This window comes from Pteronotus mesoamericanus, unplaced genomic scaffold (assembly GCF_021234165.1).
Source record: "Pteronotus mesoamericanus isolate MK-2021 breed Mesoamerican mustached bat unplaced genomic scaffold, CSHL_Meso_final contig_32, whole genome shotgun sequence".
Lineage (NCBI taxonomy): Eukaryota > Metazoa > Chordata > Mammalia > Chiroptera > Mormoopidae > Pteronotus > Pteronotus mesoamericanus.
Window position 1 is genome coordinate 14,987,738 of NW_026555134.1, and position 16,866 is coordinate 15,004,603.

The 16,866-nt window shown below is 35.5% G+C and overlaps 1 protein-coding gene across 1 annotated transcript; it reads left to right on the plus strand.

Annotated features, from left to right (window-relative positions):
* The first annotated feature begins 3,062 nt into the window (after positions 1-3,062).
* On the plus strand, positions 3,063-16,612 carry APELA (apelin receptor early endogenous ligand). The gene is made up of 3 exons (XM_054575958.1): positions 3,063-3,300; positions 4,664-4,753; positions 16,290-16,612. The coding sequence occupies exons 1-2, from the start codon at positions 3,225-3,227 to the stop codon at positions 4,750-4,752; spliced, it is 165 nt and encodes a 54-aa protein (XP_054431933.1). The 5' UTR covers positions 3,063-3,224; the 3' UTR covers position 4,753; positions 16,290-16,612.
* The last annotated feature ends 254 nt before the right edge of the window (positions 16,613-16,866 follow it).

The window sequence follows — 16,866 nt, forward strand, 5'->3', positions numbered from 1 at the left end:
TGCTTTGTGGGATGATGCCCAACCCACTGAGCCACATCAGTCAGAGCTCTTATCCTTATTTTTATAATATCTTCAAAAGGCTATTATTATAAGAACTAGAATTTTGACCTGAAACAGGAGGATAGGAAAACAGTTGGAAGCACAGGTTATAGAATTTAAATTCCATCTATTCCTCTTCCTAGTTGCATTGTCTCTTTAGTTGATAGTTTTGTCATTTAATAAACAGGGAGTGATGTTTCAGCGTGTTTTGAGGAGGATTAAGTGATGCAATGTATATACTGCATTTAGCATGGTACCTGGCCCAGTGGGACCGTTCTTTACTCCAAAGAGGCCAACCTTTGCTGCACGTGGGGCGGAAATGAGTGTTTCTGTTCACATAAACAAAGATGATTTATCATTTTCATACAGTTGCAGGCTGAAAGTCCTATTTGCAGGGCTACTTGCATTGTTTTTATTTACCACTTTGCTACCAAGATTCCTCCATGCCTGGTTGTTCAATACTAACATGAATGATTTACCACCCTTGTTGACTCACATTCCACAGAAGTGCTGGGCCATTCGTCATTGTCCTTCAGTGTTTAGAATTCCAGTTTGCCCATCAACTTTATAACACTTTACTACTATATTCCAGAAAGCAACTGCTTAAACATAATCATCATCATCTTCCTTAAGTTGTTTTTTGAAAGAATAATTTTAAAACATATACATAAATAATGTCTTAACTTTCATAAATTTAATACATTATTTCACTAAACCTTTAGACCTCTTGAAAGTATTTCAAGAAAACCAAGTATTTTATCCTTTTCTTTTTAAATGAGAAAGTTTGGTGTTCAAAGTGACTACAAATACACTTTGCTGTGCTCTGGTCAGTAGAGATGCCATATATGTGTCTTCCACAGTACTCGCTTATATTGGCAGCATTCTCAGAGTTCATTGTTGAACATCTGCTAATAAAATGTAAACACTTTAATCTACATATGTAGTCTTGGTGGTCACTATTTTATCCATAGAGAAAACTCACTACTATACTTTTGAGCAGACTTAAAACTTGAAGTTAAATTGTCAAAATCTCTATTGGTCTTCTGATGGTTTGCTTAATTTAACACTCAACTTTGTTACGTTGCTGTTTTCCATTGTGCTGTACAAAGAAGCTGGCAGGGCAGGAAACAATCTGAAGCACTTTTTGCCATCATGAAACACTCCTATGAGTCCAAACTTATATTCAACTGAGAGTGTTGTACCTTTTAACACTATGTTTCCATTCCCCAAATGGCAAATATTCTTTGGATTTTAAGAATTTCTGTATGTTATTGCTTGTTATAAGGTGCATGTATAACCAGCGTCAATGTAAGAGAGGTCCAGACCTCTAAGAAAATTTTATGAGTTTATTTGAGCCAAAGTGTTGGCAGTTGCCTGGAAGCATAATTTCAACGAATTGAGAAACCGCTCTGGAAAATGGCAGCTTTACCATTTATTTTATACATTAGAATCACAGGGGAAGATATAAGTGGGTTACATGAAATTTAGTGGTGGTAGATTAGGGAGGCGGGAGAAAGCAAAGCAGGGGAAATGTCTGGGATTGGACAAAAAGTAAAATGAATAGACACATACTTCTTTTATGTAGGCAGTTATAGGACGGTTAACAGTTAACAAATAATGTGGTGATAATAACGAGGGGATTTACGGTCTGTGCTCTGGTGGATGTTCGTGCTTTGAGGGGTCCAGGAAAAAAGGAAATTACTTTGATATTCCAAAGTTATGTTATTGTACATGCAAAACACATACACACAACAGACAGGCTCCGTTAAGGCACTATTGACCTTTGCCAGGGAAAAATACTGGCCTAGGATATAACTACTGGCCATGAACTGTTTTTAGTTAAAGTTTTAATTTCAGGTCTCTGAGTTTGTAAGGCCACCATGCAGGCCTCCCTTGAGCTTGTTGGGTTTAGTATGTGGCCCCTTTTTCGTTCACATGAGGCAGGCAGGGAATTTCACAGACTGACTTGTGAGATCAAGACAGATCAGGCATTAATTTCAAATCTCAGGAAGCCCAAGGCTGCGTACCAACTACCTGAATCTAGAGAAGCCAAATGCAGAGAAACTGCTGGTAGTTCATAAAAGCTGCATATGCTTTAGATCTGGTATTTGGCTTTACATGTGTTTCAAAAGTGTATCTACACGATTCGTTTGGTTTACTTCATAGTAAGTACAGTAATTTCCGTTTATAACAGAGAAGGAAGCACTTAAAAAAAAAAAAAAGAGAGAGAGAGAGAGATCTTAGTGAATGTGTGCCAAAGACAAGGCTAGATGGTTTTTGTGTCTTTGGAAATCTTTGGGAGACCTCTAATTTCTGTGACTGAATAATTTCATATTCTGTTAGCCTGGTATTCCACCACATATAAAATTTTTTAACAGAATACAGATTTCATGAGTTTGTGGTTTGTCTAAGCTTCCTTTTTAAAAATCCTGGACATATTGGAGATAAAAATGATCTCGGTTACTTTTTAAATTGCACTTTACAAAATAAAAATATAAACATTTTTTCAGATTTATTTCAGAACTTTCTAATCCCCAGGAATGTTTATTGATATAGATTAAGCAATGTAGAGATTTAAGGGAAATAGGCACCGCATTGCAGTAGGTTTGGTCATGAGAAAGCATTTCAGCACAGGTTTTGCCACAAAGCATTTGTGAGTCTTAAGTTAGAGCTTCAGAATTCCTTCTGAAAAGGACAAAAGAGAGACTTCCTGTCATTTCCACTGGTTTCTGCATGTGGGACCAATATGGGCAATACAAAGTTTAAACAGATGCAAATGGTGAGGGAAGGAGACAAAACCTTGCCTAGTTTTATGTATTTCTCCAAATCCAGATTAAATTAAGTCCGTCTCTCCTAAAAGCTTCCAGAGTAGACTTCCACTGAAGTTACTGCACACTTGAATGGTTTATTTCACCAATATTTGCTTATGGAAATGAAGGGGAGTAACAGAGGGGAAGGAGGAGGGGTGAGGAGGAGGGGTTTGGGGCTGAGGGAGGCTCTGACCACAGCACAGCACACCAGTAACCTTGTCTGATGTGATCATTAACCTTTCTGGAAAAGGCAGCTGGCAGTTCTCTGAGGTTTGTCATTAGAATGTGAGAAGAGCCACACAGATACTGCACAGGCTGTTCACAGAAGTTTGATTTACTTTGAAAGCAACTGCTCCGTTTTAGTGTAGCAGAAAAATGAGATTTCAACAATTCTTCTTTGTGTTTTTAATTTTTGTGATGAGTCTTCTTCTTATCAGAGGACAGAGACCAGGTAAGACTGGTACATTTGTAGCGAGTAAATTGTTTGTGTGCCGGTTTGTGTCCGTGGGACTCTGAGCATGATTGTATTTATGTTGAAAAGCGCTGAGGTGTGCTTGGGGGTTTCGGGGATGTGTAGGATTTCAGAAGTATGCTATCCATCCTGTTAGGTCTATTGTTTTGTTATGTTTTTAAATAGCTGGTTATTAAAATGATGATAAATATTTTACTACTATTTTTCTAATTTTAAAAAATATTCTTTAGCTACTGTAGATGTGTTGCCCTAACAGGTAAAAAGGAATGAAAATGTTTAGTCCATTCATTACAGAGGTAAACAAAACCTATAGATTTTTAGGTAAAATGCAAAATCCAAAGCAGTTTATTAAAAGAGTATGTAGCTGGCTAAAATGGGGCAATGCTAACTGAATTAGCAACACATAAAATTCATAATAAGTCAAATTGTAGATGAATTCTTAAAATGGGTTAATAGCTATTATTTCCAGGTATGTCACTTAAAACAAAAAATGTACAATTTTAGTATTGTGCTTATAAAGCCAAAAGTGCCAAAAATATGTATGGTCAAGATACATAAACATTAATTTACTTAACATATTTTTGAAAGCTGATATCAGATGTGTTGTCCTTATCCAACAGGAATTTAGTAAATAGTTATTCTAAAGTGCTTTTACTTCAAAACCAAATATCTACGATTTCTAAGTACTGGCAAATAAAAAAGAAATTTCAGACTCAGGAAAAAGCATACCCCAATTTAAATAGAAAGGTGATTATATTTACATCCAAATATGTTATGTTATTCACTTGATAATATAATTCTCCATTTAGAACAGAAAATGGTACATAAGTGGTTAAAAATTCAGTCTCTGCTTTTTAGTTAATCAGAAGTTTGATCACTGAGGTTATTTCAAATGTAGTCCCCTGGTGTGCCCTTTTACATAAATAAGAAAAAAAGTTTCAAATTAGCAACTTGGAAAGCATTCCTTTTCACTGTTTACAGTAATTGCTACTCAAACCATTTCTACTTTTGTGAAATATGGAACATCTTGGACAACGTTCTTGTAAAATATTTGTGATTAATTCACCACAGAAAATAAAAGGTCCAGGAGCATTTAGGAAGAAGACGTGTAGAAGGAGGGGGACGTTACTATTAGGTCCTGCTATTAATATTAACATGGACTGTCGGGGATGTACCTTGTGTATCTGCATCACATTAATTTTTTTATATCATAATCACGTCTAAACAAATAGCAAATAATCCCATTATAGTTTGAATCCTAAGTATTCCCTTGCATCCCCCAGACTGACAACAGCTAATTTTCTGAAATCATGCTCCTAATATTTCCCTCTTTCCCCCTCAGCTAATTTGGCGATGAGAAGAAAACTACACAGACTCAGCTGCCATCAGAGGAGATGCATTCCTCTCCATTCACGAGTGCCCTTCCCCTGAGGTATTTCTGATGGAAAATAGCTTTCTTCCATGTAGGCAATGTGCCAGGTTGGATGTACATACCAAAGAATGTCTGTTCATAGTTCGTGACATGTGATAATGGCTTTATGGTACTGTCAGTTAAAGGGGTGCATGCTAACAGATGAAACAGTGAAATGACATGATGATTAAAAATAGTTTAATGGGGTAGATGAGAAAAGTGTAGGAAAATCTTGATCATTGTTGAATCTGAATAATAGTTATATGGGGATTAATACGATTGTATTTGACAATTATAATTAAAAATCAGGCACCAGGAGAATATTTATGGCAGTATCTTTAAACATGTGTTTTGAAAAACACTGAATAGTTCTCTGTTGAAAGCATTTGGGTATATTTGCCCAACGACACTGTATGAACGATGTGATAGCCTCAATATAGTTTTTTTTCCTGATAATATTTCTTTTAATACATAAACTCAACTTAATTTTAATGGCATAGCAGCTTTACAACCTCACTCATAGAACTGTTCTTGATGGTTGCATTTTTAAGTATAAATTCTGAATAGAATTTTGCTCCTCCCCCACTTTTTTGTTGGAAAAAAAGATGATTAAAAGACCAATGATTTTACATCACCACCATGAACCAATAATGCTGTCCGAATCAATTAACTTCAAACACTGCCTAAGTTACTTTGCACTAAAAAAACAATTAACTTGGCATTCTATTTAATTACTTTAAGCTTTTAAGTCATAAAATGTATCTTCCTTTAAAAAAATGCCATAGAAATATTCTTCAGCTGTTTCATATAACACAGGCAATTGCTGAATTAGCTTATTCAGCTGGCCCATAGACTGTAGTGTTTATGGCACTATTCATTCAGAGGAAAGAATGGTTGCTACACCTATTTAATATGTGCTTTTCAAACCCAGTGAAAGCCATGAGTAGGACATTATAAGGAGGAAGAGCAGTTCAGTAATAAGCATTTCAGTAATAAGCATTTATCACGAGGACTAAGACAAAAAGTCAAGATCTTTATGCTTGTATCTATATTACTCTTTGTTATCAACATGAAAAATAAATTTGGTGGAAGAATCCAGAAAGATACAATAAATAAGAAGTTTTTGAGAAGACAATTAATTGAGGCTGAAACATGCTTTAAAAGGGTTTAATATGTTTAAAAAATTCTTTGCTGTGTGTTGATAACACATTTTAGTCTTGCATATAAATACGTAATGGTAAAATCTATGCTGAGGAGGAGTGGAGAAGTTCAAGATTTTCCCAGCACTCCCCCACAAATAAATAACAAAGAAGAGAGGAGGCATTTCACAATAGCAAGGGAATTCCTGCATATACAGAGCAAGATACCTTACATAACTGTGAATAAAAGCCCTTAGTTAGCCACAGGTTATATTGGCTTTCTCTACAAACCACCTGCCATAAAAGCTAGTGTTGCAAATAAACAAGACAGAGTTAGGAAATTTGAATTGGCAAAGCTAAGGAAAAATTTTAACCTACAAACCAAGTTTGTAAACCGAAGGGAAATTTAAGTGAAGGCTGTATAGACCATTTAATAAAGCAATCCTGTACAAATGTAGACTGAACCCCTTAAAGAACTGCTCGGCTAACAGCATTCACTGTGTCAGTGTTTAAACTAGTGCTACATACCAGCTACATTTCTTTGAAGAATGTGTAAAAACCTTATTTTGGAATCCAGAAATAGTATAAGAACCAGTGCAAGATAAACATTAGATAATTTTCTAAGACCCTCCTGAACCAGCGCTATAATAGCAAGTGCTACCTTCAAATTTGATAGCATAATTCTCACTGTCCTAAAATTTGCACATTTTTTATATGTCTTGCAACAAAAAATCCCCACAATTTGATAACAGAGTAAAGGCACTATAGACCTAGGTAGTGGAACTCTAAGGCAGAACCTCCCTTTTATTTATTCCCCTCTGTTTTCGTGCATGCTTTAGATAAAATCACATGTGGTTGCTTGATTCAGTTAGGGTCAAGTAAAATTGTAAAAGGATAGGAAAGGTAAACAGTTAACTTTGGAATTTTTCCAGATTAACCCTTTAGACTGGTTTACACTTTTAACTCACTTAAGGGAAATGCTCTATTACCTTGATTACCAGTTTTGAGCTTCTAGAGTCCTCTTCAGTGATCCGCAGTAAGATTTCCTAACAACTAAATAGAAATAGACTTAATCAAATAGAAAACGGTTGCTGCATGCAATTCATGTTCTTGATTTCTTTTTTCTCACAAAAGTCTTTCAGCATTACATTCAGTGCTAAGTAAATTGGAGCAGAGGAAAGCAAGAGAAAGAGTGTCAGGAATTCTAAGCTTATAGGTCAATGTGAGAGCTACAGAGTGGAAAATGGGATATGGGCTTTAGACTCTAATGATTTCCCCCTCCAAACAGTAAAATCTCACTACATCAAAGCTTTTATTTATAAACATGTACTCTAGATAACTACATATCCTATTAGGACATACTCTATCTAACTTTTTAATAATAATTGTAATATATTTCCATGGTGTAAAAAAAATTTTAACAGTATGGAAGTATGTAAAGTCCAAAGTAAGTGTTCCTACCCTCTTCCCCATTTTCCCCTACCAGAAGTAAGAGCTATGGAAAGAATTCTGGTAAAGTTACCTTTTATAAATGAGACCAGCTAACATTGTCTTGCCACCCTTTAAAAAAAATGTATTGATTAATAAAATTATATAGGTTTCAGATATACAATTCTATAATTGCCACCCTTGATTGCCATTCAAAATGTAAGTTTTCTATTTTCTGCCTTAATCCTATCCTTCCCAGGCATGGACTGCTTACCTCCTTGACCAAATCTCTGCCCTACCTCTCTACTCTTTCCACAAGTGTCCTGTTGTCTTGGCTCTTCTCATTCCAGTCTGCTTTTGACTAAACTGAAAGCCAGCTTCGCCTTTGGCACAGAATCCCCACTTTTTAGTGAAGCACTTCATCTCCAATTTTAGCAGGGCTCCCCAGAAAGTACTCTTCTTACTCTTAGGTGCCTCTGATTCCCATTCACCTATGTATTTCAAATAGTCAATGACCTCTACTTCCCTTAAACTTCCTTTTTTAAAAAAGATTTTATTTCTATATCTTTAGATAAATAAGGGAGGGAGGAAAAAAGGGAGAGAAACATTGATGTGAGAGAGAAATATCGATTGATTGCCTCTCCTACATACCCCTACGAGGACAAACCTGCAACGCAGACATGTGTCCTGACCAGGAATGGAACCAGCGACCTTTTGATTTGCAAGATGGCGCCCAACCAACTAAGCCACACCACATGCCAGTCAGGGTTCCTTAAACTTCATCTCCTTTTCTAATTCACAGCAAGAGATAATTCCTCTTCCCAGAGAAAGTGGAGATAATCAAGCTGCAAAATCAGACCCTGCCCACAAACTTACAGATGTCTACATCTGCAACACTTCCACTCGCTCTTCCTAGTCTTTCACCAACTGATTCCTCTCTTGGGTATGGTTAATTTTTCTACACCTCAGGAACTTTGACCAACAGTTACTCCCTTTTTTCTCTAGAATGTTCCTCAGTGAAAAGCAACTATTTTATTCTTTTTTTTTAAGTGCACCATTGACTTTATTAAGCTCTCTAGTGACCAGCCCATGTTCAATACACAGCCAATTTTCTTGAAAAGATGGCTCTTTCCTGTCCTCCCAGCCATTGTCAACACACTACTCCCTGGCACATTCTGGGAACGGTCCCCCATGACTTTTCAAATCCAGTGAACACATTTTGGTCCTGATCTCGGTTATCTTGCTGTAGGTCAAATCATAGAATGGATTTTCCTTGGTTTCAGTGACACCATCCTCCCTTTTGACTATTTATCTCTATATTGGGAACAAATTACTATTCTTTTCAGGACTTGTAATGTGTCCAAAGCCTACCTGGACACGTAGCTGCCCTACGGCATATAGTCACATCTACAGTATACATGCAAATCTCTACTGTGGTTTCTAAACAGCTTATTCCTGTAACTCAGTTCTCAGTTCCAATATCATAGATGTCATCAGGAAAGGTTTCTCTGATGATCCTTTGTGCAAAAAAGCAATACCAAAATACAGTCTTTTTTTTTAAAGGCAATACCTTACTCTACCCGTTTCCCTTTTCCTGGTTGTTGATCTTCCATAACACTGAATGCCATCTGACATAACACATATTTCCTTTGTTATTTGCTTAGTGTCTGTCTCTCTTCATTAGAATATAAGTTCCATGAGAACAGAGACTTTGCTTTGATCACAGCTATGTGCCCAATGACTACAGTATGTTCTCCAGAAATATTTGATGAATGAATAAGGGAAAAAAGGAATGAGTACCTAGAAGTAAATTCTTCAATTTCCTCCCACTCAGATATTTCTCCTATGCTTTCAAAATTTGGACATTTGTAAAGATACTATATATTAGATGTTTATTATGTAAGGTAATATATGCTATGAAATATACATGTTACTATCTCAACACAAATGTCCGAACACAGTGTCCTAATATTTAGTTCTAGTTCGTTTCCTAGGAATATGATTTCTACCTCAAAGTATTTTTTCAAATGTTCTCTTTATCTCGATTACTATGTTAGTGCCTATTATAGCTCTCCAACATGACTTTAGTGGCTTAACTGATCACTCCAGCCTCCAGTTCTGGTTCTGAAAAGTCCACTTTTTGTTGTATCATCCAATTTTTCCAAACTAAGTCCAATCATATCACACCATGATTAAAACCCTTAACTGTCCCTATAGCCTTCAGGACAGTGAGAATTCCCATAGTTTAACAAACAGCACTTTACAAAATGTACCTCTTCAGCATTATATGTTACCGCTTCTCCCCTTCTCTCTTGCGAGGGAATAAGAATTAAGACTGTTTTGCACTTCTGGATTCGAGCTCTGGCCACAGAGCGTGACTCGTTGCTCAGTCACTTACTGCTCAGTCACTTATCTTCTCTAAGCCTTCCTCCACTCCCAGACCTGTATGGTGGAGCTTGAACAGTACTTAACCTTATCATAGCCATTCCTAGCACACAATAAATGCTAAATACAATAGATACTAGCTAGAATTATTATTACCATTACATTAAAATTAGTCAATCCTTCACTTCTTGCTACACGTCTGCCTGCAATGTCCTTTCTTTATTTTTTCCTTATTATCAAGTCATCCTTTAAGAAATGTTCCCTGCTTTTGATGCCCCTACCACTTGTATTGGATGCTCACTTTTTTTCTCAGCACCATTTGTATATTTCTGTCAAAGTACTTGACTCACTGCATGGTAATAATGTGTTAACTGACTGTACTCTTCCCCTCTGCCCTCAGCATGCTATAAATTTCCTGAAGGCAGAAGGCAGAATGGGATATTCTGACTTAGTTAAATTAACATTTGTTAAATGGAACACCCAGAGTACAGAATGGACAGCCTTAATTCAACAACTGACTACAGATAAATTGCAATAGAGGAGTTTATCATTCATGGCATGCCTGGTGGGGCCACATGGGGAGGCCAAGGCAGAGTGGAGAGAGAGAGAAGAGTGACAGAGGGAGAGAGGGAGAAAGTAATGGGACGTGGGGCACATGCCTGTATTAGAGTTTGTGGGTGGAGTGCTTTTGCATAACTGGCCTAGGGCTGGGTTGGTAAATTCAAACCAAAATAAGTGGGTTTTGGTAGGCTCCACAGGGGCTTTATCTAAGCGGTAGATAAAGTATGCAGGTCCTGGGAGGCACAGGAGACTACTGATCACAAGGCCTGTTGGAGAAGTCATATCAGGAACTTGCATTTGCTTGTGACTCTGTGACTGCTGTCCAGGACGTGTGTTTGCATAAGGGGGCTAGTATCCGTTTAAGGTCCTCACAGGTCACTTGGCCAAACAAAGGGAATGCTGAGGCAGCAATACCATGGAGTAGCTTCCTAAACTCTCAACAATGGGTTGTATTTATCTTCGTATCTTCAGCCAAAAAAGGTGCCTGAAATACAGCAGGCATTCCACAAATGTTGCTAAAAGAAGTGAAATGAAACTTTTATTATCTGAGCATTTAAGACTTGCCATCATCAGATCCCATCATGCATTTTCAGCTTTATTATCTAATATTACCTGCCAAACTGAACTTCAATTTCCTATATCTGTAGCGGAAGTGTTTCCTCTTCCAGGAACTGATTGCTTCCCTCGTTTCATCAAGTTCAAACCCATTCCTTCCCCTAAAGGTCTCCTCAAATTCCATTTTCTGTATGAGGTCCATCCTGATCCAATTAACATAAAATAGTCTTCAATTCTCAACCATCACAGCATTTTAATCAGTAGGGTGTTTTTGTTTGTTTGTTTTTTACTAGCAGGTTTTTAAAAGCCATTTATCATATTCTTCTTTATTTCATCAGATTTCATCCATATTGGCATGTGAGTTCCTTCAACGCAAAACAGGGCCCCTAAAGTTTAGTGTGTAAACCTTTACAATGTGCGAATGGCCTGAAAGCAGCTTTAAGTATAAAGGATTCCTTCTTTCATGGATTCCTTTGCTATAATATCTGCAAGATGTTTTGCTTAAAATTAAATGTAGAAAATTACTGTTTTCTCAATTAATCATAGTCTGGCATCCAAAGACCATGCTCAGAGAAAATCCCTAATGTTTCTAACTTACTGTTAAAATGAAACTTTTCTATAAAGATCATGATGCCTTAATGGTAATATATTACATATTGAATGTATAAATATATATAGTTATTATATATTATAAATGTATATTCTCCCATATGTATTGATGTATCCAATGAACTAAATAGGTATATGATGAACTAAAGCCTAATTTCAGAGTTTTCTTCACTTTGGAAGCTGATTCTCATTACAAAGCCTGCAATAATTCTGCAAATATTTACTTAAATAGCAGCTCTCTATCATGTTCAGAAGTCTAAATTTTTCTTAGCATAAATCTTTTGTCTTTAGTTTGTTCTCAGTTATATATTCTATTAGTGACCTAGAGATACCAGGTTAACTTTCTTATTATATAATAGTAATATATTTGAAAAATATATTATTCTTAGATAATAGCAGGAACATATTTATAGTTTTATGGGTGACTTAAAAAAACAAAATAATTGATAATGAACAACTTCAACATATTTCATTCTTGGATGTATATTTCAATAGCAGTACATAGTATTGAATGTCACAATTCTTTCAACACTATCAACATCAATATACATAGATGAATTCTAAACTTCTTGATCATAATAAAATTATAAGTAATTATCACCAGAAATATTCAAATTCTGGTCAGTGTATCTACAATTCCTCAGAATATTGCTAATTTATAATTAAAATCCTTGATAGTTGACCCCTTACCATTCAGAATATTTAAAAATACTTAAAAACATGCCCTGGCTGGTGTGGCTCAGTGGATTGAGTGCCAGTCTGTGAACCAAGGGGTCGCCAGTTCGATGCCCAGTCAGGGCACATGGCTGGGTTGCAGGCCAGGTCCTCAGAAGGGGGATGCACGAGAGGCAACCACACATTGATGTTTCTCTGCCTGTCTTTCTCCCTCCCTTCCCATCTCCCTAAAATTAAATAAATAATCTTTTTTTAGAAAGAGTTTTCAGGTGCCATGTACCTCAACTTCCCAGTACCAAACTAGAACCTCATCTAATCCACCTCTTATCCTGCCCACTCCCATCCTTTTCTTCTCTCTTCGCGCCATGGAAGGCATGACCATTCCTCCAGGAGCCCATTTCCCCCTTCAGGTAAAAGGAGGGGCAAGTATTAGGAAAGCTGGCCATTACTGACCAAATCCTAACCATTTGGAACCAATTGCTGCAGAGGTTATGGTTTGGCTTTTTGAGCCTGTTGTTAAGAGTTTGTGGGTCAGAGTTCTATTTTAATCTATGGTCTGGCCATTGTCCATTTGTACATTCAGTCTCCCAACTCCAAACTTATTTTATCTCCAGTTCACAGCATCTAAACTTAACAACTGTCTATGGCACCAACCTCCTCACATCCACTTTTGCCTCTCTTTTATCCATTCTTCATATTAGAGCTTCATACTGCTTAAGGCCCTTTAGTGGTTTCTCATCACACTTAGGATTAAAATAAAATTATTCATGTAATCTATAAAACTGTGGACAGTCCAGCACTTCTCTCCTCTCCAACACTATCTGACTCACTGTGGCTATAGGACTTTATCAACAGTGTCCTACTCCTTTTCAGGACTTTCATACATTATTTTCTGGGCCTAGAATCTTGGATGTTCTTTTTTTTATCTTTACCTATTTTATTCCTACTCAATCAAGCCTCTGAGCAAATGTCACTTCATTTGGGGCTGGGGGTATGTAGCACATATAACCTCTCTCATTACACTGGCCCAAGTAACTTTGGGAGTGGACTTCAGAGTTTTTTAGGTTTTACATTTCATTTATATTGAAATTGTGTTAGAACTGTCCACTTTATACTTCTCATTTTTTCTCTAACAGTAACTTTTGTATATACAAAAATTATATCTGTGTGTGGATATGCATGATACATACACATATATGCATATACCATATGGAATGTGGAATGCATTTACTACCTTGCCTCTTTACAGGCCACTGAACTTAGAGGTATTTATTTGTAGATATGCAGACAGTCGTTTTGAATGACTCTAGAATTTTGTTTTATAGACAGTCTTATTTTATTTGACTTGACTATTGATGGATATATATGTTTTATTTATGTTATTTTGAACAATGGTGGAATGAATATGTATGCACACATCTTTGAATACTTGTATGCTTTCTTATAAAACATTAAGAATTAAAATCACTAAGTATATTTTTCAATTTTCAAGATATAATTTACATACCATATAATTCATTCACTTAAGATGTACAGTTCAATGGTTTTTACTACATTCAAGTAGTTGTGCAACCATCACTATAATCAATAGTAGAATATGTTCTTCACTGCATAAAGAAATGCTCATACCCAGCAGCAGACACCATCCATTTCTCCCCAACTCTAATCCTAGACAACTACTAACCTAGCTTCTATTTATAGATTTATATATTTTGGACATTTAGAATAGAGTCTTATAATTTTTGTGTATGATTGGCTTTTCACTTACCTTAATGTTTTCAAGGCCCATTCATGTAGTAGCACATATCAGTACATAATTCTTTTTTAATGACTTAATAAAATATAGAAAAGTCACATTTTGTTTATTTAATCCTCTGTTGTTCCCACTATTTAGCTATTCAGAAAAATTTTACTCAGAATATTCATGTGAAAGGTTTTGTTTGAACATGTTTTCAATTCTCTTGGATATATACCAAAGGCCAAGAGTGAAATTGCTAGATTATATGGTTTTTCTATGTTTAACTTACTGAGGAACTGCCAAATTGTTTTCCACAGTGGTTGCAGCATTTTATTATATTTATTATATTCCTACCAGCAGTATATAAGTATTCCAATTTCTCCACATCCTCACCAGCATTTGTTGTTATAGCTTCCCTAGTGGGTATGAATTGGTATCTCATTGTGATTTTGATTTGCATTTCCTTAATGATGTTGAGCAACTTTTTTTATGTACTTATTGGCCATTTGTATATCTTTGGAGAAATCTCTATTCAAATACTTTGCTCATTTTTCAATTGGCTTATTTGTCTTTTTATTATTGAGTTGTAAGAGTTGTTTATATATTTTTGACTACACAGCCCTCATCAGATATAGATTTGCAAATATTTTCTTCCATTCTATGGGTTGTCTTTTCATTTTCTTGGTGTTGTCCTTTGAGTACCAAAGCTTTTAGTTTTGTTAAAGTCAAATGTGTCCATTTTTTCTTTAGTTTACGGTAGTTTAGGTGTCCTATTAAAAACTATTGACTGCCCTGGCTGGTGTGGTTCAGTGGATTGGGTGCTGGCCTGCAAACCAAAATGTCACCAGTTCGATTCTCAGTCAGGGCTCATGCCTGGGATGCTTGCTGGCAGGTCCCCAGTTAGAGGCCTATGAGAGGCAACAGATCAATGTATCTCTCGCACATCTGTTTCTCCTTCTCTTTCTCCCTCTCTTCCCCTCTCTCTAAAAAAACAATAAATCTAAAAAAACAACAACAAAAAAACCCGTTGACTAATCTAAGGTCACAAATATTTACACCTATGTTTTCCTCTAAGAGTTTTATCACTTGCATTTATGATCCATTTTGAGTTAAATTTTGTACATGGTATGAGAAAGGGTTCCAACTTATTTTGCATGTATTCAGTTTAGATATCTAGCATCATTTGTTGAAAACACTATTCTTCCCCCAATTGAATTATGTTGGCACTATTGTCAAAAATCAATCAACATACATGTGAGGGGTTGTTTCTAGACTCTCAGTTTTATTTTATTGATCCGTATGTCAAACCTTGTGCTAATACTAAAATGTCTTGATGATTGCGGTATTATGCAAGTTTTCAGCTGAGACTGAATCCTCCAACTTTGTAGTTCTTCAAGATTATTTGATTATTCTGAATTCCATATAAATTTTAAGATCAGCTTGTCAGTATCTGCAAAGAGCCAGCTGTGAGTTGGATAGGGATTGTGTTGAATCTGTAGATCAATATGGGATATATCACCATGTTGACAAATAAATGTTCCCATCTGTGAACATGGGCTGTATTTCCATATCTATTTATTCATATTTATTTCAATTTCTTTCAACAATGTTTTGTAATTTTTAGAATAAGAGTTTTATACTTCTTTTGCTTAATTTATTCCTACATATTTTATTCTTTTCCTGGTATTATAAATGAAAATAGTTTAAATTGATTTTTTTAGAGAGAGGGAAAGGAAGGGAAAGAAAAAAACACTGATTTGTTGATACACTTATTCATGCGTCCATTGGTTACTTCTTGTATGTGCCCTGACTGGGGATCAAACCCACAAATTTGGCTTATCAGGATGACACTCCAACCAACTAAGCTACCTGGCCAGGGCCTATAAATGAAATTTTCTTTAATTTTGAATTGTTAACTACTAATGCATAGAATATATGATTAGTTTTTGGTCACTGATCTTATATCTTTAACTTTAATGAAACCATTGATTGATTAGTAGGTTCCTTAGGATTTGCAATGTATAAGCACATGTTATATGCACATATAGTTTTACTTCTTTCTTCCTTTCTAATCTGGATATATCTTATTTTTTTTCCTTGCCTAATTGCCCTAACTAGAACCAACAGTACAATGTTCAATACAAGTAGTGAGAACAGACATCTGTGTTTCACTTTTTCTTAGATGGAAAGCGTTCTTTCATTCATTGTGCTATTAGCATGGGTCTTTGTAGATAGATATCTTTATGAAGTAGAGTTCCCTTCTATTCCTAGCATGTGGATGTTTTTATCATGAAAGAAGAATGTTGGGTTTTGTTAACTGTTTTTTCTGTATCTATTGAGATTATCATGTGTTTTTGCCCTTTATTCTATTGAAATTTTCATAACTCATTGTCTATTTAAAAAATTAAGTGTGGTTAAATTGGTCTGATGAATGATATATTCTTTCTCCTTTGTGTTTCAAACACAGATCTTCTCTTGCTAACTTCATCCCATCTGCCAGATGAAGAGGAGCAGAGGAAAGATATCCACCCACCCACAAAATAGAGTGCTTGCTTAGAAGTTCCTGTTTGAAAAGGAATTGTTTGAAAGCACCTGGGATGTCTTATTAGTTTCAAAGGATTCTCTTCTTGTTTTTTATAAAGGGAAAATAACAAATTCAAAGGCAATGACAGTTTGAAGCACAGTTATTTACCTGTATAACAGACATCTCTCATCTTTTCTGCACATTATAATTCTTATGTGGGTTAAAAAGAAAAATACTTTGTAATGTCTTAGGACTCTATAATAGTAAAAAGTGCAAAAATTAAACATTTTTCTTTCATATTCCTGTAATTCTTAAAAATATTAAAATAACTGTATATGCTTGAGTGATTATTTTTAAAAATGCAAAATCTGGAATCAATTTCAATCACTATTTGGCTTTGCAGAATTGAGAGAAAATAATTCGTTCATCGATTATTTATATAGAAAGTCTAAGAGAGAGGTTAATGATTGCCACCAATTTTATATTATAGGCTTTAATGTTTATGAAAGTATTTTTATTT

Excerpts from the sequence above, each read along its gene's own strand:
- APELA (XM_054575958.1), top strand. The coding sequence starts at position 3,225 with ATGAGATTTCAACAATTCTTCTTTGTGTTTTTAATTTTTGTGATGAGT. Across the intron at positions 3,301-4,663 it reads TATCAGAGGACAGAGACCAG|CTAATTTGGCGATGAGAAGA; the intron begins GTAAGACTGGTA and ends TTTCCCCCTCAG.